The 22402-nt window shown below is 45.5% G+C and overlaps 1 protein-coding gene across 7 annotated transcripts in view; it reads right to left on the bottom strand.

Moving 5' to 3' along the window:
• sptan1 (spectrin alpha, non-erythrocytic 1) overlaps window positions 1-22402 on the bottom strand; it is a 132505-nt gene that overhangs the window by 28385 nt on the left and 81718 nt on the right. For 5 of the 7 annotated variants that reach the window (XM_070863690.1, XM_070863691.1, XM_070863694.1 and 2 more), the window contains 10 exons: window positions 22058-22255; window positions 21203-21349; window positions 15160-15263; window positions 13181-13343; window positions 12747-12761; window positions 11864-11995; window positions 8463-8600; window positions 4729-4833; window positions 3013-3221; window positions 1952-2072 (listed from right to left, as the gene is read on the bottom strand). In XM_070863690.1, coding sequence (XP_070719791.1) covers window positions 1952-2072; window positions 3013-3221; window positions 4729-4833; window positions 8463-8600; window positions 11864-11995; window positions 12747-12761; window positions 13181-13343; window positions 15160-15263; window positions 21203-21349; window positions 22058-22255 — 1332 coding nt within the window. The remainder of the gene's footprint in view (window positions 1-1951; window positions 2073-3012; window positions 3222-4728; window positions 4834-8462; window positions 8601-11863; window positions 11996-12746; window positions 12762-13180; window positions 13344-15159; window positions 15264-21202; window positions 21350-22057; window positions 22256-22402) is intronic. The other 2 variants (XM_070863693.1, XM_070863689.1) reach the window with 1 other exon arrangement.

Raw genomic sequence — 22402 nt, forward strand, 5'->3', positions numbered from 1 at the left:
CGGCTCAAGTTGTGAGGCGCCGGCTCCCGAGGGAGGTTCCGGGGTTTGGCGCCGATGAGGAATTCCGTCCGGACGGGGGTCAGTTCGGACGGGATCTCCCCACGTGCTTGAGCCTCCTCGATGCACCTAACGGAGTCAGGGCCCAGAGCTGTTTTTAGCGACTCGATGGCATCGGCCGCGCGGCGGACGTCGGCCGAATTTAGGCGCCGCGCCAGCGTGTCTGGCGCCATCCAGCCCGCTCCTCCGCCATCGAGCAGGTCCCGGACCCTGGTCACCTCACCAACCACACACCTCTCGTCCGACTGCCATCTGAAACCTCGGTCGTGGAGGTACGGATTCCCGAGCAGCGGCTCCTGCAGGACAGCTGCCACTCCAGCCGGTGGAGAGCTGCGCTTGGTGGAGACTTTGTTCCAGACCCTGGTGAGTGCCTGGTAAAAGACAGGCAGCCCCTGGACGGCAGTCCTGACGCCCCCCCCCCCCCAAGCTCACAAACAGGAGCTGCGTGTCGTAGTTGAGGCTGTGCTGCTGGCAGAAGAAATACGTCGCCAGCGCACGCCACCTAGGAGAGGGCTCAACGTAAAGGTATCTCTGCAGGGTCTGAAGACGGAAAGTCGCTAGCTGGGTGCTGACGCACACCAACACCTGACCGCCCTCCCTAAGCGGGAGACTCAAGACCGTAGCAGAGACCCAGTGCTTCCTGTTGTTCCAGAAGAAGTCTACCAGCTTCTTCTGTATCTTGGCGACAAACGCAGGGGGAGGGGTCAAAGTGACCAGCTGGTACCACAGCATAACGGCCACCAGCTGGTTTATGACTAGCGCTTGATCCCTGTAGGACAGCACTCGGAGCAGTGCTGTCCAACGCCCTAGGTGAGCGGCGACCTTGGCCTCCAGCTCTTGCCAGTTCGCCGGCCAGGCTTCCTCGTCGGGGCTAAGGTAGACTCCCAGATAGAGGAGATGGGTCGTGCTCCAGGCAAAAGGCCTGAGCTCCTCCGGCAGGGAGTCCACCCGCCACTGACCCACCAGGAGTCCGGAACATTTCTCCCAGTTGATCCTGGCAGAGGATGCGGCCGAGTAAATCTCCTGGCACTCACGCATCCTCCGCAGGTCAGCGGGATCCTCTACCGTGAGGAGCACGTCCCACCTCACAAAAACCGGTGAGCATACTCACCAGGTGCATACATTATCACGAGCAACAAAACAAAATTAAGAGAGCGACTTTTCCTCCCACAACATCCTCAAACAAAAAAACAAAACAATCACTAATAATCTGGTTTTGGATCCTTCGGCTTAAAAAAAGATCTACTGTGAATTGAGTTTGGACAGTCTCAATCCGATTCCTAGTTGGCACGGACCGGCAGCACATTAAATGGGTTGGAGACTGATTTAGTCTAGGAAGCACTGAGCAAATACGCACGGCTTTGTCATGTTACATCATTAAAGTATTGCAATTGATAACTTTAAAAAAACACTTTGTAAATGCTAGCTTTCATACGTGTCCTGGGACGATGTCCTTTTGAAAGTTCTGCCGCATGAAAAGGAGGGGCCTGGTGTGAAACTGCTTTACTTTTATGTCCCAGTTTTACCAGGAGCTGAACTTTTTGACTTGCTGCACAAGAAGGTTCATTACTACCCCTTAAGTTTCGCTCAAAAGCAAAACCTGACTGCAAACATGGCCTAGGTTCCCATAATCTATTCCAGGCTACCCTGGCAAGCAGCCAGACAATGGGCCAAAGCGACTCTCTGTGCAAGAGTGCCAGGACTCTAACTCAGGATAGCCCACTATCTACACGGCCAAGCTGAGGAACTGGATAAATGGTGTAAATCTGGTGTGAATCCAGGCCCCATCAATCTGTGGCTTGGTACAGTGGAGCACCAACACACACTTCATTACTATTTACTAAACCAGACAAAGTTTTTGGGAATATGTACAAGGATATTGGGCATCACAGACCTGGATAGCTGGGTCGTGTGCTGCCAGCTCTGCTTCCAAACGCTTATGCTTCTTCCTCAAGTTCTGCACTCCAGTTAAATCCCGGCCATAATCCTCAGAACTCACAAGCAATTTCTTCTCTCTGTTCAAACAAAAACAAAGAAAAGGCATCATCCCACATCAGTCTAACACAGAATTTAATATGACTGGATCCCAGCTAACAAGTGTTGAGATTTGAGATTCAAGTGCACATTCAATTAATTCCGGCTTTACACAAACACGTTGGATTAATAATGGTTGGGTACGAAATTTTTAAAATGTTAACTTCGCACCTGACCCAAACCCACCCGTTTTTGGGGGTTAAAAAGACAGCCTGTGTTGTCTCTTGGGAAGGGAGAGATCTGGAAAATGAATAGTGAGGCATTTCACCGTATCTTTTCAGATTATATTGCTACTGACAGCTCTGTATCAGAGATATTTTTAATTAGAAGGAACAGAGGAGGCAGAGGAGAGACCTTATTGAGGTGTATAAAATTATAGGGGCCTAGATAGAGTGAATAGGATGGACTTATTTCCCTTAGCAAAGGGATCAACAACCAGGGGGCATAGATTTAAAGTAGTTGGTAGAAGGATTGGAGGGGACATTACTTCACCCAGAGGGTGGTGGGGGCCTGGAACTCACTGCCTGAAAGGGTGGTAGAGGCAGAAACCCTCACCACATTTAAAAAGGTACTTAGATGTGCACTTGAAGTGCTGTAATCTACAGGACTACAGACCTAGTGCTGGTAGGTGGGATTAGGCTGGTTAGCTCTTTTTTGAACAGTACGGACACGATGGATCGAATGGCCTCCTTCTGTGTTGTAATTTTGCTCTGATTCTATTCTATGCAGATAGGGTTAAATGAAGCAGTATGGGAGGAGGCTGGTGTGCAGCATTAAACATTGGCATAGGCCAGTTGGGCTGAATGGCCTGTTTCTGTGCTGTAACTTGATGTAATACCAGCTTTACGCAAACACATTTGATTAATACCAGCTTAACACAATAGTGTTTTTCCAAGCATTCACATGTCCTCCCCAACTCACTTTATCCAGGATTCTTCATCATCCAAATCACGGAAGAATTGGTGAAGTCTGTGTGATTCATTCAGTTTAGCACGACGAGCAGTCGCCATGTTTTTAATTTTCTGGAACCGGCCGTTTACTGCACTGCGTTTGTCCTTCACCTGGGTGGTGTCAAAGGCGTCACTGGACATGAGACTATCAGCCTGGCCGTTCAAGTCTTTCAGACGGTCCTGAAACACAGCCAAATATTGAACCAATTTAGAAAAGATCAGAGTACCTGTGACATCACCACAGTGAACAGTTTGTGTAATATAGAAAGCCAAACATCAAAATGAGAGCTGCACTTCTTACTTCACTTCGGTCTTCAATAAGATGGTGCACGTGCTAGCTTGGCCAAACCAAACATCCATTTGCAACACTAAACATTATGAACTCCAAAGTGTTTCAGGTACAAAAAAATATTTTTTAAAGTCTAATAGAAGGTTGGCCTTTACCTCATGGGGGCTGGAATACAATGGGATGGAAGTTATGTTACAGTTATATAAAGCTCTGGTTCCAACGCATCAGGTTTACTGCGGTCAGTTCTGGGCACAACACCTTAGGAAGGATATATCGGCCTTGGAGCGGGAGCAACGCAGATTCACCAGAATGATACCGGGACTAAAAAGGTTAAATTACGAGGACAGGTTGCACAGACCAGGCTTGTATTCCCGAGTGTAGAAGATTAATGGGTGATGTAATCAAAGTGTTTGAGATGATGAACAGATATGAGGGGGTAGATAGAGAAACTATTTCCTCTGGTGGTGGAGGGGGAAGTCAAAAACAAGGGGGCATCACCTTACAATTAGAGCCAGGCCGTTCAGGGGGTGATGTCAGGAAGCACTTCTTCACACAAAGGGCGGTGGAAATCTGGAACTCTCTTCCCCAAAACGCTGTTGAGACTAGGGGTTCGACTGAAAATGTCAAAACTGAGATTGATAGATTTGTGTTAGGCAAGGGCATTAAGGGGACGGAACCAAGGCGGGTAGTTGGAATTAAGATACAAATGGCAGAAAAGGCTTGAAGGGCTGAATGGCCTCCCTCCTGTTACCATGTTCTCATCGACTCGACCACCTGATGGGTAGCTGGGCTGTTGGGCCCTTGACAAGCTTAAACACAGATTTTCACGGGTATCTTTTAAGAACATCATATTATTGAGATTTCCTGCTGTACAAGTCTGGTGTTTGAAATAAGTCACTACTTTGAAGCTAATCGAGCTCACAAAAGCTCCAATTCTTGTACATTTCATCAACTCTCTACAACCTGCTTTGTGTGAATAATAAAGGGTAATGCAGCCTAATGAATGAATTTGAAAGTCCACTTCTTTTGCGAACTTGAAAAGGAAAATTTGCTGGGCTATGGTGAAAAAGCAGTGGAATGGGACTAATTGCACAGCTCTTTCAAAGAGCTGGCACAGACACGATGGGCCGAATGGCCACCTTCTGTGCTGTATAATTCTATGAACTGCAAGCCAAAGACTGGATTATTTTGTCATTTCTTTTAAAAAATTTATGTTGGGCTACAATGCAGCAAGCTCTTCCATCCACCACAGGAAATGATAGGCAGGAAGGTATACTGGCAAAAACAGGTGGAAGAGCTGTGGCTCGGTTCTCTAAGGTCAGCGCCCACGGCAACACACCCGATTCTCTGATCCACAATCGGAGTCGGAGTATCTTACAACAAACCCTTTGTCATTACCTCGTGAGCATTAATGTCTGCTTCAAGAAGCTGGTGTTTCTTCAGTAGGTTATTCACAGACGCCAGATCCTTCCCATAGTCCTCAGAGGCCAGTAGAGCTTCCACCTGTACAAAGAAACCAGAATCTGACTTGGTGCCAACAATTAACACAAAAAAATCTCAAATGACAGGTTATGGATACAAAATCTGATAAAAGCATCACATAGCTAAACAGCCAAACACAAATAGAAGGCTGAAAGATCCTTATTGAATCAACAGGGAATGGAATATTTAAAGATTCTAACTGTGGAGTTTTATGCTACTTAAGGACCTTTCATATTATTAGCCAACTCTTGAGTGTGTGCTGCCACAGTCCTGAACTTTATTTTAAAATTCTGCTGCCAGTTTCCCATTTGAATCAGCAGATAAACAAAAGGTGCATGAACAGAGTAACCAGACACGCAGCCTCATTGTGTTATATCATCACCTGGTAACATCACAATGCACAAAAGTATATGGAATGGAAAGCATACATGTGAAGTGGTCATGTGTGACAAGAGAATATCACTGCACGACAACAAGAAGCTAGTTCATGCTGCTGCCAGTTTACTGGGCACGGTTAGACCAGCAGCGGCTATTTAGAACCATGGAAATACGAGTCTCCCTGGCTGCTGTTCAGTGTTTTAGCTTCATCTGACTATCGTTTGCAAATGACCTGGGCTAAAGGAGCCAGTGGCTGAATTGCAGAGCAAACACTGAACTCTGGCCCTCGACTGTGACCAAAGAATTAAACTACAGCCCTGCTGCTTATACGAGTTAGAAAAGCACTCCCTTGATGAGCAATGTAGAAATCTGTATTTTGGTAATGAATCCATCAGGAAACCTTTTTAATGACAATGTGGGCAAATGGAATGACACATTCAGTGAGAACATAAGAACATAAGAATTAGGAACAGGAGTAGGCCATCTAGTCCCTCGAGCCTGCTCCGCCATTCAAAAAGATCATGGCTGATCTGGCCGTGGACTCTGCTCCCCATAACCCTTAATTCCCTTATTGGTTAAAAATCTATCTATCTGTGATTTGAATACATTCAATGAGCTAGCCTCAACTGCTTCCTTGGGCAGAGAATTCCACAGATTCACAACCCTCTGGGAGAAGAAATTCCTTCTCAACTCGGTTTTAAATTGGCTCCCCCGTATTTTGAGGCTGTGCCCCCTAGTTCTAGTCTCCCCGACCAGTGGAAACAACCTCTCTGCCTCTATCTTGTCTATCCCTTTCATTATTTTAAATGTTTCTATAAGATCACCCCTCATCCTTCTGAACTCCAACGAGTAAAGACCCAGTCTATTTAATCTATCATCATAAGGTAACCCCCTCATCTCCGGAATCAGCCGAGTGAATCGTCTCTGTACCCCCTCCAAGGCTAGTATATCCTTCTTTAAGTAAGGTGACCAAAACTGCACGCAGTACTCCAGGTGCGGCCTCACCAATACCCTGTACAGCTGCAGCAGGACCTCCCTGCTTTTGTACTCCATCCCTCTCACAATGAAGGCCAACATTCCATTCGCCTTCCTGATTACCTGCTGCACCTGCAAACTAACTTTTTGGGATTCATGCACAAGGACCCCCAGGTCCCTCTGCACCACAGCATGTTGTAATTTCTCCCCATTCAAATAATATTCCCTTTTACTGTTTTATTTCCCCAAGGTGGATGACCTCACACTTTCTGACATTGTATTCCATCTGCCAAACCTTAGCCCATTCGCTTAACCTATCTAAATCTCTTTGCAGCCTCTCTGTGTCCTCTACATAACCCGCTTTCCCACTAATCTTTGTGTCATCTGCAAATTTTGTTACACTACACTCTGTCCCCTCTTCCAGGTCACCTATGTATATTGTAAACAGTTGTGGTCCCAGCACCCATCCCTGTGGCAAACCGCTAACCTCCGATTTCCAATTCTCTATCCATGCTAATACATTTCCTCTGACTCCGCGTACCTTTATCTTCTGCAGTAACCTTTTGTGTGGCACCTTATAGAATGCCTTTTGGAAATCTAAATACACCACATCCATCGGTACACCTCTATCCACCATGCTCGCTATATCCTCAAAGAATTCCAGTAAATTAGTTAAACATGATTTCCCCTTCATGAATCCATGTTGCGTCTGCTTGATTGCACTATTCCTATCCAGATGTCCCGCTATTTCTTCCTTAATGATAGCATCAAGCATTTTCCCCACTACAGATGTTAAACTAACCGGCCTATAGTTACCTGCCTTTTGTCTGCCCCCTTTTTTTAAACAGAGGCGTTACATTAGCTGCTTTCCAATCCGCTGGTACCTCCCCAGAGTCCAGAGAATTTTGGTAGATTATAACAAATGCATCTGCTATACTTCCGTCATCTCTTTTAATACCCGGGGATGCATTTCATCAGGACCAGGAGACTTGTCTACCTTGAGTCCCATTAGTCCAGCACTACCTCCCTAGTGATAGTGATTGTCTCAAGGTCCTCCCTTCCCACATTCCTGTGACCAGCAATTTTTGGCATGGTTTTTGTGTCTTCCACTGTGAAGACCGAAGCAAAATAATTGTTTAAGGTCTCAGTCATTTCCACATTTCCCATTATTAAATCCCCTTTCTCATCTTCTAAGGGACCAACATTTACTTTAGTCACTCTCTTCCGTTTTATATAAATCGGTAAAAGCTTTTACTATCTGTTTTTATCTTTTGCGCAAGTTTACTTTCGTAATCTATCTTTCCTTTCTTTATTGCTTTCTTAGTCATTCTTTGCTGTCGTTTAAAATTTTCCCAATCTTCTAGTTTCCCACTAACCTTGGCCACCTTATACGCATTGGTTTTTAATTTGATACTCTCCTTTATTTCCTTGGTTATCCACGGCTGGTTATCCCTTCTCTTACACTGGAATATATTTTTGTTGAGCACTATGAAAGAGCTCCTTAAAAGTCCTCCACTGTGCCACCGTTTAGTCTGTGTTCCCAGTCTACTTTAGCTAACTCTGCCCTCATCCCACAGTAGTCCCCTTTGTTTACGCATAGGACATTCGTTTGGCTGCGCTCTCAGAACAGATTCCAGTTTGACAGGAACACGAGTCGCAGATAGCGCTGCAACACTTTAGTCCCGATTCTCCAGCTCAGGGTTGTTGAGTTTTCCCTCCGATTGCTCGCAGGACTCACCATAACTTTATTATAGAAACTTTCAATAGCATTACAATGTATATACTACATAATTAGGATTGCAAGAGAATTTCTACTTAGTCTGCATCAAGTACGATGAATACAACAATGCATTTTTTTAAGTTTGTTTGACAGGGGAAGGGGAAACGCAAGCTGAAATCGATAATACTCAGTTCCTCCTTGCTTATATGGCCATATTTATCAAAAAGGATGTAAAATTGACTCAGAAAAGGTACTGCAAATTGGGTTACCGTGGGTCACAAGCGGATGCTTTGGCATCACAGGGTCAGTGCAAGGTCCTGTGTAGAAGGGTTTCTGTCCTCTAATACAGAGAATCATTTCCCAACTGGTCAAGTGTATACTCCAGATTTTACTGCAGGTCAATTTTTGCCTTGATTCTCCATCCCTGGGCAGATCTGTAATCTTCTGATTCATATACACACTTTACACGCAGAATTCTACAGACAATTACAGCCATGGCAAAGGCCACGAAAAGAAGTTCTCCTTAAAGGCAAAAATTCCTTAAACAACGTGGGCAATACAGTGTAAGTTCACTTACCTCCGACAGCCAGAAGTCAAAGTCTTTGATTCCAGTGTTGAAGTTTTGCTGTTTATTGGCCTCTTTCAGTTTCTGACTCTTTTCTGCCGATTTCCGCACCAGATACTCCCATTGGTCAGCCAGCGTCCCCAGGCGAGCCTATCAGTCAGGAGGACATTGAACCAGGGTGAGTCAGTCACAAGGAAATCCCGTGAGGTCATGAAAATTCAGTAAGTAACCGTAAAAGCTAGAGTGAGAAATGCGTTAGTGAGCCAACAGCTAGACTAGTCGAGAGCTAGACCACAATAAATAGCTGCAGGAGCAAGATCGTGCCTGTCGGGTACAACGGCCACCACCATAATCAGGGGTCACTTCCACTTCTGGTGCGAGCGGGTAACTGGCGGTTGCCGGTTATACACCCTGCCCGATTTTCCTTCTCACTAAGGTCAATGGAAAAGATGGGGTGGGGTACACAACTGGCAGCTGATCTGCTACCGCCAGCTTTACGCCCTCCCCCAAAACATAAATTACCCTCACTGTGAACTAAAAACACTTTTTAAAAAAAATCATTGTGACAAACTGCATTCTATCCCTGCCTCCATTAAAAATTAAAGCAATTTTTCACACGTATGGGTACAGCAGAATAGTGGTTAGAAGAACACAACAGGAGCAGGAGTTGCCGATTTGGGCCTTCTCAAGAACATAAGCACACAAGGGCCCTTCGAGCCTATTCGCCATTCAATAAGATCATGGCTGATCTGATCTTAGCCACAACTCCACTTCCTTGCCCGCTCCCCATCACCCTCGACTCCCTTATTGTTCAAAAAACTTGTATTTATATAGCACGTTTAAAGTAGTAAAATATCCCAAAGCGCTTCACAGCAGTGTTATGAGACTAAACAAATAAATATGACACCGAGCCACATAAGAAATTACGGCAGATGACCAAAAGCTTGGTCAAAGTGTTGGGTTTTAAGGAGTGTCTTAAAAGAAAGGGAGGTAGAGAGGCAAAGAGGTTGAGGGAGGGAGTTCCAGAGGTTAGGGTCCAGGCAGCTGAAGGCATGGTCACCAATGGTTGAATGGTTATAATCAGGGATGCTCAAGAGGGCAGAATTTGAGGACCAGTAATATGGAGGCCTGGAGTAATAATCCAGAGAATGCATGTTCAAATCACACTAGGACAGATTGAAATTTTGAATTCAGTGTCAAAAAAATGAATGAATCTGGAAATAAAAAAGTGACCATGAAGTTGTGGATTGTCGTAACAAACCAACTGGTTCAACATTGTCCTTTGGGGAAGGAAGAACATAAGAAATAGGAGCAGCAGTAGACCATACGGCTCCACCATTTAATACGATCATGGCTGATCCGATCATGGACTCAGGTCCACTTCCCTGCCCACTCCCCATAACCCCTTATCGGTTAAGAAACTACCTATCTTAAATTTATTCAATGACCCAGCTTCCACAGCAAGCATTCCATGCCTGATTTGGCATGTACGTGACTCCAGTCCCACACCAACGTGATAGATTCTTAACTGCCCACTGAAGTGGCCTAGCAACTCACAGTTGTATCTCCACCTTCTCAGGGCAACTAGTGATGGGCAATAAATGCCAGCTTTGCCAGTATGCCCAAGAAGGATTTAAAAAAAATATATAAAGCCCACAGATCTACAAGCTGGTTTAAGACTGAACAGGTGAGACAACCTGGTCACTATTACTTTAAATCTTTTTAATTAATAGAGATGTGTTTTTTTAAATCTTTGTTTTCTACCATGCAGACTTCAAAAGGGATGAGAGGGCATAAACCCAGACTAGTAATCTAGACTCGGTCAGCTGTGGCTCAGTGGGTAGCACACTCCCCTCTGAGTCACAAGGTTGTGGGTTCAAGACCCCACTCCAGGAACTTGAGCACATAAATCTAGGCTGACACTCCAGTGCAGTGCTGAAGGAGTGCTGTCAGAGGTGCCGTCTTTCGGATGAGACGTTAAACAAACAGAGGCCCTCTCAGGTGGACGTAAAAGATCCTGTAGCACTATTTCGAAGAGCAGGTGAGTTATCCCTGGGCCAATATTTATCCCTCAAGCAACATAACAAAAAAAACAGATTATCTGGTCATTATCACATTGCTGTTTGTGAGACTTTGCTGTGTGCAAGTTGACTGCTACGTTTCTCACATCACTACACAAGGCAAGGGAATACACATTAAATGGTACGACACTGAAAAATGTAGAGGAACAAAGGGACCTTGGAGTACAGATCCACAGATCCCTGAAGGTAGCAGGCAAGATAGATAAGGCTGTTAAGATGACATATGGAATACTTGCGCTTTATAAGTCGAGGCATGGAATACAAGAGCAAGGAAGTTATGCTTGAACTGTATAAAACACTGGTTAGGCTGCAGCTGGGAGTACTGTGTGCAGTTCTGGTCACATTACAGGAAAGATGTGATTGCACTGGAAAGGATGCAGAGGAGATTTACAAGAATGTTGCCTGGACTGGAGAATTTTGGCTTATGAAGAAAGATTGGGTCTGTTTTCTTTGGAACAGAGGAGGTTAAGGAGAGACCTGATTGAGGTGTATAAAATTATGAGGGGCCTGGATAGAGTGGGTAGGAAGGACCCGTTTCCCTGGGCAGGGGGTCAACAACCAGGGGGCATAGATTTAAAGTAATTGAGGGGAGGTTTAGGAGGAGATATGAAGGAGATATGAAGGGAAATTTCTTCACCCAAAGGGTGGTGGGGGTCTGGAAAGGATGGTAGAGGCAGAAACCCTCACCACATTTAAAAGATACTTGGATGTGCACTTGAAGTACCGTAACCTAGAGCTGGAAAGTGGGATTGGGCTGGATAACTTTGTCGGCTGGCGCAGACACGATGGGCCAAAATGGCCTCCTTTTGTGCTGTAAATTTCTATGATTACAACAGTGACTACACTCTAAAAGTACTTCATTGGCTGTAAGCGCTTTGAGAAGTCCGGTGGTTGTGAACGGCGCTATATAAATGCAAGTCTTTCTTTCTATACTTTGGTGTCTCACTATTCTCTAAAAGAAGTCTCTACGTTTCCTTCGACACCACCATTGAAAGTTACTCAATACCAAAGTAGGCACCACCAGTGAAAAAAACCTCTATTGGGCTAAGTTTCTATTTTAGAGCTCATTAATTATGGTGACAACTAGGTGAAGTCCCAAGGCCTATAGTGCATGACCCAATAATTGTTCTTAATTTAGTCCAGTCTGGATCTGGGCAGTCAAATACTAAATATTCATTCTTCCCTTTTTCTGCCTCCCAGCATCTAATTTCCAGGAAAATGGAACGAGTAGATAACTAGTAGCATACAAGTCACAAGGGGCCAAAATTATCTCCTGTGCCAAGACTTTCAAGTCAGTTTATTTCTTCACTTTAAGTTAAATTCAGTGGTCACCTGGACAGCATCTTCACTACCAGCACAAGCCCCTCGGTCAATCAGCGATTTCCCCATGTCAATGACCCCACGGATTCGGTCGGCATTGGCCTGCAGTTCGGCTTCGAATGCCTGGTGCTTCTGATGTTTGCTCTGTGGAAAAGTAACAACAGTCACTATACAAAAAAAAGTGTTAGGATTGAAAGATTCCCTCCCAGGCCTATGTAACGTCAGTAAACAAGTGTGCCGAAATATACAGCTTCAAAGTAATTTTAAATGGTGCAACTTGGTCTTGAAGCAGATCAAAACTATAGGTTCCCTTGCAGTGTTGCAAAGTCCTCCCTCTTTGTAATCACAACATATAATGTTATAATTTTGAATTATTTTCACAATTTGTAACGGCCAAATAACTTGTTAGACTAGTTGTTAAGGATGCTGTTATTAGGTTTTATTCACCATTATTGTCAAGAGCCCCATCTTTACCTGGGAAGCCATCACTGCAATAGTCACATGGCCTCGGAGGGAATCACAATTAGGATAGCAATAGGGGTTAATACTGACAAGCACCACAAACTAACAATTATCAGACAACTAACAGTTCCCAGCGACAAGGACAAAGTCAACTGAATGAATGCCTTTGGTGTTAATTTTAAAATTAATGCATTATAGTTTATAAAGCCAGCAGAATTACCGGTATAGAAAAGAGACACCAAAAGATAACAGTACTAGAAGCAACATCAATGCTAAAGATGTGACAACTTAAAAACTCACAGGACAGTCAGAAAAGCTGCAAGCACAAAATAAAAAAGGTTACATTTAAAAACACAAGCTAACAGATCCAATAATGTGCCTTTATGCAGACAAGCCATATACCTGGGTTAGACATAAGCCACTAATCACTTACCAGCAGTTTGGATAGCTAGAAACAGATCAAGAGAAAAGATTAAGTACATCAATATTGAATGGTCAAAGAATTGGGCTCAATTGAAATTTCTGTTCATGTAACACATTGACGCCTTTCTGTTCAAAAGATTTACCTCCAAGAGGTAGGTCAGAGATCGGTGCTCAAAGCACAGAGAGCTCGCAATCTTAACTGTGTTGACATGAGGAGACATCAGGCAGAGGCCAGACACCTTCCCACAGAGAATAGCAGGAGGAGTTACTTATAAAAAGGAGTGAGGAGCACTCCGGGCAGTTCTTGCGCATCTCTTAGCAACTGTGTTTGGCACAGCATGACCAGAGGCCTTGGAGCAGGTTGCTTGTCCAGGTAGCAGTGTACAGTGAACAGCAAGACCCAGGGTTAGGGATCGGGAATAAATACTCTTTAAACTTAATTACCTGAATGTTTGTGGGATCCTTGTAAGATTCATCAGTCGCAGTCTGCAGCTTCTCACTGATCCAGGCCTCAATTTCATCTACATCCCGGCTAAACTGCTGGAGGGTCTGTGATTCTCCGAGTTTTGATCTCTTTTCGATCATCTGAGCTTTCAGGCGGCGCCACCTACCAAGACATTTTAACAGTGAGAAACAAGCCCCAAAAAAGAACCACTCAGATGCACCTAACAGGTTGCACTGGTATAGTACATTTAATGCCAAAAAGCACACCCCTTGCATTTCACAGAGGGGAGAATAACCAAACAATGCTGGGAAAGGGGCTACAGATGATGACCTAAGGCACAATCAAGCAGGTAGGCATTGAGGAAACTTTTGAAGGAGAGGATAGCATTGAGGAGAGTTTTCCAAAGTGTGGGGCTTTGACAGTTGAAGGTTCTGCAGTGAAGGTTGGGGGGGGGGGGGCGGTGCGATGGGGCAAGAAGGGGTGTTGATGCAAAGGAGGCCAGAGTCAAAGAGTGGAGGGCACATGCGGTAACACAGGATCGAAGCAGTTTTAGAGATGGAAACAGCAAGGCCATGGAGAAAGAATATAGATTTATATAACATCTCATCCAAAAGACGGCACCTCCGACAGTGCAGCACTTCCTCAGCAGTGCACTGGAGGGTCAGCCTAGACTTTTTTTGGAGGGACATATAGTTGAAGTCAAGGATTTAAGTTAATGGGTTAGGGAACTGGTTAAAGCTGGTTAAGACAGGGTATCTGGATTTAGTGGAGTTTTGGATGAGTTGCAATTTATGAAGAGCAAAATTCAGGAGGCTCGCAAGAGCATTGAAGTAAAGTGAGTCTAGAGATAACTAAGGCCTTAATAATTGGTTCCATGCAGTAGGATTAGGGCGGAAGCAGGCAATGCTGTGGAGGTGTAAATAGGTGTTCTTGGTGGTATTCAGGATGTGCGGTTTGAAGTAAGACTCAGCGTCAAAAAGAATACTGAGGCTGTGCACCATTAAGCCAGCCACCAGGTAGAGGTATGGAATTGGAGGCTAAGGCATTAAGATTATGCCAGTGGCCGAACAGAATGGTTTCAGCCTTGCGGATGTAGATTTGAAGAAACTTCTTGCTTATTCAGGACTTGACATTGGCTGAACAGCACAGTAGTGGTTGAGGAGTCAAGAGCGATAGAGTGACAGGCTGGTAAAACTGGGTGTCACCTTAATATACAAGGAAACTATACATAGTGTCACAGAGGGGCAGGAAGGAAAAGAGAGCTAAGGACGGAGATTTAGAGCACACTTAGTGACCATGGAAGGATGGGAGGAGAAACCATTACAGGAGATGTTCTGATTTTGTTGGGACATGGAGTGGAATCAAACTATTGCAGTGTCACAGAGGTGGACCACACAAGACCGACAGTGCTAGAGGATGAAGTGGTTGACCGCATCAAATTCCATATATGCTTCTGCCCAATGTTCTCTGCAGTCGGCTCACCGGCTTTTAAATAGGAAAAACCACGCATGTGTGGTAATTTGAATGGGCTCGGATCCAAAAAAGATTCAAGGGAATATTGCTTCCACCATCAGACTTTCACTCCCCCTCACTTCAAGGGGAGAGACCACTTGGCACTGCTACGATTGGGAACCTACTTTTGTTCCCAGTATGTGGCTCCTGCACTCTGAGCCCATGTATGATTTAGCAATACCGCTTCACTGCTATTCAAACTCTCGTAAATCTAGTCGGGTCACAAGCCCATTTGCGATAGTACAGTGAAAAGTGCCAAGTAAATTAAAGAATACAGCTTCAAATTGCTGAACCCACTTTTGCAAGAAAGCTCAATTTCCTTAATTAGAGACAGTTATCTCTGCTGATATGAATTCAGTTCCTTCATCCTGACACTAATTTTAAGAACGCCCTTATTTGCCTTGATCGAAGCAGTGCGTCTGCTTATCAATCACTTGGTGCCACTAACCGACAGACACTCACTCACCTGTCCAATACCTCGTTGCGACGATTTGAAATATCGCCCTTTGCATAGTGTTCAGAGCCAATCAGCTGATCAGCAAAGGCTTGCAGTGCTGCAATCTTCTCCTCCTGTCAAAAGAAAAGTAGAGAAAAAAAAATAAATGAACCAAATTCCTGACAGAACCTGTCATAGAAACTTACAGCGCAGAAGGAGGCCATTTTGGCCAATCAAGTCCACGCCGGCCGACAAAGAGCCACACGGCCCTTGGTCAGCAGCCCTGAAGGTTACATATAAACCTATGAACAATGACAGAAAATCTCTTGATTAATAATTGCCCTGTATGATTGATCGGGACATGTAGGGTTATCACAGAATAGCTACTTGTCACTTTATTTTACAGTGGAGTCACTCACAAAATTAGATTTATATAGAATTTGTATTTTCTAGTAATTAATCAGAATTTTTTTTTCCTTCTAGGCCAAGTGAATTCAAACTAATTTCAGCCCTTGAGCCCTGGCAATGTGGCCCAGGCATCTTGGTTCTATTTCTATTTACATTTCTTATTCATTAGTTTGTTGTGTTTGACTATTGTGGGCCTGAAGATTTGAAAAAAAGCCGTTCAATGCTGTTACCTTATTGATGGACAGCTCCTACATCACTATACCTAGATCTGCGGGTATCTGCAGCTTAAAATATATCCAAATTAACAGGAAAACTGGCTTAAACTTTGTACGCAGCCTGCAAGGCTCCATCTAAAATGGCCCAAAGACAAGAAGTGGTAATATCCAACTCCAGCCACTGGGCGGCACTGTGGTGATGAAATAGTGTGTTTCTGCACACCATCAAAATGGCCACACTTGCTCACTACAGAAATTCTCTTTTTCAACCTGCAAGTTCACTAAAGCCAATATCCTGGTTATAAGAATCAAAAACTACATCAACATAGGCCCCCCAAAAAATCCCTTAATTTTCTAATGCATATAGAAATTATTTAGTCCTCAGCAATCATGCCGCAGCACACTGAAGTTCTGTTCCAAACTGTTCTGCCTGGTTTCATCTCTCTTTAATAGCGCTTTCTTTCAAACACTTTTTGTCACCTCTCCCCAACTCTCTTCCCCTTCTTGTAGAGGGTCTTTGGACATTTCGCTATGTTAGAAGGGGTTATACAAGTGCAAGTTGTCTACTGATACATCGTTCAACTCTGACGAAAGGCCGACGACCTGAAACGTTAACTCTGTTTCTCTCTCCACAGATGTTGTCTGACCCTTCGAGTGTTTCCAGCATTTTCTGTTTTTATTTCAGATTTCCAGCATCCGCAGTGTTTGCTTTTGTCTACTGGGATGTTGCGTACTGTCATGTATCTTACATTATTATTATATATAACTGTATCCTAACATGCTATACATGACTGTAATAAGATATGACCTGTAACCACCAGCATACCTTACCACCAGGGGTGCACTTGCAAGAGACAGGTATATAAGGACAGGTCTCAGACAAGTGCAGCATTCCAGAGCTGTGAAGTAAAGGTGCAGGTTCAGAGTGACCTTGACTTCACTACATGCCTCGTGTGAATCTGTACTGAGGGGACAGGACTTTACAGTGGCAACGAGTTACGGGATTACAGAATGGCGAACAACGGATCAGATGAAAAGTACAATGCGGGAGACAATTGGGAGGACTTTATAGAAAGGCTCCAGCAAAGCTTTGTAACCAAAGACTGGTTAGGAGACGATAAGGCAGACAAGAGAAGAGCCCATCTCTTGACCAGCTGTGGCTCGAAAGCATACGCTTTAATGAAGGATCTGTTGGCACCCGAGAAACCAGCAAACAAGTCGTTTGAAGAATTGAGCACACTGGTAAGAGACCACCTGAAGCCAGCGAGCAGCCTACACATGGCCAGACACAGGTTCTACAACTACAGATGCTGTGTGGGCCAGAGCATAACCGACTTCGTGGCGGAACTTCGGAGGTTGGCTAGTTTATGTGAGTTCTCTGATGAACTGAGGAGAGAAATGCTGAGAGACTTTTTCATTGAAGGAATAGGCCACGCAGGCATATTCCGAAAGCTCATGGAGACCAAGAACCTGACCTTAGAGGCAGCAGCACTGGTTGCACAGGCATTCTTGGTAGGGGAAGATGAAACGAGGTTGTATTTCAAGACGACATACTTATCACGGGCAGGGACACCGACTCCCATCTCCGTAATTTGGAGGAAGTACTAAAGCGATTGGATCGGGTAGGACTACGAGTCAAGAAATCCAAGTGCCTGTTTCTCGCACCAGAGGTTGAATTTTTGGGCAGAAGGATTGCCACTGATGGAATCCGCCCAACAGAGTCCAAAACAGGAGCAATTCGCCTGGCACCCAGGCCACGGAATGTCTCAGAACCGTGCGCCTTTCTCGGGCTACTCAATTACTTTGGGAACTTTTATATAGAACTTAAGCACGCTGCTGGAGACTCTCCACGTGCTACTCAGGAAGGGGTGCGATTGGTTTTGGGGGCGCGGGGGGGGGGGGGGGGGGAATCCCAGGACCGCACCTTCAATAAGACACGCAACCTTCTATGTTCTAACAGTGTTTTGACTTTCTTTGATCCAGGTAAAAAGCTAGTTCTCACATGCGATGAGTCAGCGTATGGGGTCGGGTGCATTTTGCAACATGTCAATAGTGCGGGCAAATTACAACCCATAGCTTACGCCTCCAGGTCACTTTCGCGGGCGGAGCGCGGGTACGGAATGGTAGAGAAGGAGGCGCTCGCGTGCGTGTACGGTATCAAAAAGATGCACCAATACCTTTTCGGGGCCAAGTTCGCGTTAGAAACCGACCACAAGCCCCTCACGTCCCTCCTATCCGAGAGCTAGGCAATAAACGCCAACGCCTCGGCGCGAATTCAACGGTGGGCACTCATGCTGGCGTCCCAAGACTATACCATAAGGCACAGACCAGGCACAGACAACTGTGCCGACGCGCTCAGCAGGCTACCCCTGGTGACCACGGAAGGGTCTGACGAACAGGACTGTAAGATAGTCATGGCAATCAATGCCTTGGAGTCCACAGGTTCGCCCACAACGGCTCGCCAAATCAGAGCCTGGACGGCCAGCGACCCCACATTATCCTCAGTAAAAAGATGTGTCCTAACCGGTGACTGGGCAGAGGCTCGCGATGCCTGCCCCGAGGAATTAAAACCCTTTCACAGGCGCATGCATGAGCTATCACTACAAGCAGACTGCCTGATGTGGGGCAGCCGAGTAGTCATACCTCTGCGAGGCAGAGAGGCGTTTGTCCGGGAGCTCCACCTCGAGCACCCGGGGATCGTTCTCATGAAGGCCATAGCCAGATCCCACGTCTGGTGGCCTGGTATTGACGCGGACTTGGAGCTCTGCGTCCGAAGGTGCACCATTTGTGCCCAACTCAGCAATGCTCCCAGGGAGGCTCCACTAAGCCCCTGGCCCACCAAACCGTGGTCGCGGGTGCACGTAGTGGGCGCATTCATGGGCAAAATGTTCCTCGTAGTTGTAGATGCATTTTCAAAATGGATCGAATGCACCATTTTAAACTCGAGCACAATCTCCACCACTGTGGAGAGCCTCGCAACCATGTTTGCAACGCACGGAATCCCTGACATATTGGTCAGTGACAATGGTCCGTGCTTCACCAGCGCAGAATTCCAAGACTTTATAATTGACCACGGCATAAATCACGTCAAGACGGCACCGTTCAAGTCGGCCTCCAACGGCCAGGCGGAGAGAGCAGTGCAAATCATTAAACAAGGCATACTTAAAATCCAAGGACCCACGCTGCAGTGTCGCCTGTCGCGACTGCTGCTGGCATACAGATCTCATCCGCACTCATTGACTGGGATCCCCCCCGCACAACTGTTGATGAAAAGGACTTTAAAGACAAGGCTCTCATTAATCCTCCCAGATATGCACGAAATCGTTGAGGCAAAGCATCGTAAGCTGACTGAGTACCATGACAGAAATTCGAGGGGGAGATGGAATGAGATAGGGGACAAAGTGTTTGTACTAAACTATGGCAGGGGTCCCAAATGGCTTGCAGGGACAGTAACGGGCAAGAAAGGAAACAGGCTACTGGTAGTACAAATGGACAATGGCAAAACCTGCCGGAGGCATGTAGACCAAGTCAAAATCAGATTTACCAACAACACTGCGAACCAGAGGCAGACTACAATGTGAAACTCGCACCACACCTGGTGGACAGACAGCGGGAACAACCTGAGGAAAGGGCAATCCCAACAGACAGCCCAGGCGAGTCAACAACAATCACGCCAAATCGAAACAGACAGCCCAGGCGAGATACCAGCAACCACACCCAAAGAAAAACAGACACCAAGGCAAACAACTGAACCACAACTCAGACGCTCCATGCGAGAGCGTAGACCACCTGAGAGACTGAACCTATAAAGACAATAAGACCTTGGGGGAGGGTGATGTCATGTATCTTACATTATTATATATAACTGTATCCTAACATGCTATACATGACAGTAATAAGATATGACCTGTAACCACCAGCATACCTTACCACCAGGGGTGCACTTGCAAGAGACAGGTATATAAGGACAGGTCTCAGGCAAGTGCAGCATTCCAGAGCTGTGAAATAAAGGTGCAGGTCCAGAGTGACCTTGACTTCACTACATGCCTCGTGTGAATCTGTACTGAGGGGACAGGACTTTACACGTACCAAGCAGAATAAACGTAGGGCTATGGGATCAGTTCTGGATTGCTCTAGCAAACAGCCAGCAGAGACAAAATTCGCCGAGTGGCTTCATAAAAGCATAAGAAATAGGAGCAAGAGTAGGCCAATTGACCCCTCGAGCCTGCTCCGCCATTTAATAAGATCATGGCTGATCTGATCTTGGCCTCAACTCCACTTTCCTGCCCTTTCCCCATAACTCCTATATCGTTCAAAAATTTGTCTATCTCTACCTTAAATATATTCAATGACCCAGCCTCAACAGCTCTCTGGGATAAAGAACTCCAAAGATTCACGACCCTCAGAAGAAATTCTTCCTCATCTCAGTTTTAAATGGGCGACCCCTTATTCTGAAACTATGCCCCCTAGTTCTACATCCCCACACGAGGGGAAACATCCTCTCTGCATCTACCTTGTCCAGCCCCCTCAGAATCTTATACGTTTCAATAAGATCACCTCCCATTCTTCTAAGCTCCAATGAGTATAGGCCCAACCTTTCGTCATAAGACAACCCCTTCATCTCAGGAATCAACTAGTGAACCTTCTCTGAACTGCTTCCAAAGCAAGTATATCCCTCCTTAAATATGTCCTATTGTCAACATCTACATTTCTGAGGGCCGGATTTGTAACAATCTAAAGCTGCCGAGGGCATAAAGCTGCTGTTAAATCCCTCGCAAGTCTGGCTGCGTCGCACACCTTCAGCTTTTGACTGGAGACTTCACTCTCAGAAAATGTTCCACGGTTGAGCGATCTGTGAACGTAGATTACTGTTAGATTGACATCTTGGGAGGTTTGCTATGTCCAGGTCAGGAAGAAATCTCATTGGAATCTTATCTGCGATTAGACATCTCCCCCAGGACACTAAATAAACTAAGAAGCATCCATAACATGTCCATTAGGGAAGGTCATCTGCCATCCTTACCCGGTCTGGCCTATGTGACTCCAGACCCACAGCAATGTGGTTGACTCTTAACTGCCCCTCTGTGGTTCAAGGCGGCGGCTCACCACCACCTTCTCACGGGACAATTAGGCATTAAATGCCGGCCTTGCCAGCGACGCCCACATACCATGAATGAATAAAGAAAAACAGTGCAAATCGCACATGGACTCTCAGAAGATTATGGTTGAACACCTGAGCAGCTGTTTCTTATTCCTTTCTATGCATCAAAAACAATACTCGACCTATTACGAAAAGGTAATATTCCTGGCAAACATGTTTCTGCTTATGTGACCCGCAGTAGAGAGTCTTGAATTATTACACCTATAACATACCTAACATATTCGACCAAGTGATTGCAGGTGAATTCGATAAATTACCATTATATAACAGGTCTCTTTCACCACGTTACCTGGACTGTAATGGCTTTATCAAAATCTTCATGTTTCTTGATGAGGGCCTCCACACTGTCTAGGGAATCACCCTTGTCGTCACTGGCCAGGAATGCTTCGCGTGCTGCCATCCAGTTCTCAGCCTGTTCGCAGTCGCGGTTAAATAGCTACGAAAGAAACAAAATACCTCAGGTTAGAATTGGAAGGAAATGCAGCTTTCTCTGCATGTATAAATGCACCCATTCCTGAACTGCCAGCAGGGAGCCACACTGGAAGGGAGCACGAGTTAGAGATAGGGCTTATTAAAGGGTCACTAGAACCGACAAATTAACAAATAACCTTTGAACATTAAACCAATCAAATTAAAATTTGGTTGCCGGGGATGATGATGCACTTCAATCCCTCCGGTGCCCATTTCTCGCGGAAGGCCGCGAGCGTACCGGTAGACACCACGTGCTCCATCTCCAGGTGCTAACGTAACCACGGAAGGCAGGCAGTCAGTCAGGCTGACCGACCCCCTCGACCGCCCGCTGCCTGGACCGTTTTCAACAGCTCTACAAACCCCAGTGAGCATACATTACAGACAGCAATGGCACTCTTGGGTTGCTGATACCTTCTGATTAATCTGCCGCAGCTCAATAATATCGGAGTATTATGGTACAATCTATTCCAAGTGCAGTTCACATGGTTCTGAATCTGCAAGAATCAAACTGGCACAAAAGGATCATCTCTCCAGCCTGGGCTAAACATGACCAGTGGGAGTTTCAACTGGGATCTCCGCCCCAGGAACAAACACCCTACCCTAGATTTAGTGTGCGATAAGGTCAACTGTAAATGGAACTACTTTTACAGAACATGGTGTGGTCTCTTGTTACCTGCAACTCCAGACATTGGTCCAACATCATTCTGCGCTGGATCCAGGCTTTCTCCAGATCTGCACGTTCACGCTCCAGGATGTCCAGTTTCTCTCTTATTTCTGGGCAAGCATAGTGCCCACGAGAAAGCAGCTGATGCCCAAACACTTCAAACGCCTGGAAGGTGCCAGCCCTGGCATCAATCTCAGTACGATGTTCCTGTGGAGGGAAAATAATAAACATTACTTTAAAAGAATACCCGTGTAAAATTATTGTTTTTAAAAAGTAGAGATTTTCTGCTTTAGCATTCCTGCTGCATACCAGGAGCGCACATCACTCTAGCGAGTGATTTTCTGTCCATGAAAA

This window comes from Pristiophorus japonicus, chromosome 20 (genome assembly GCF_044704955.1).
Source record: "Pristiophorus japonicus isolate sPriJap1 chromosome 20, sPriJap1.hap1, whole genome shotgun sequence".
Lineage (NCBI taxonomy): Eukaryota > Metazoa > Chordata > Chondrichthyes > Pristiophoridae > Pristiophorus > Pristiophorus japonicus.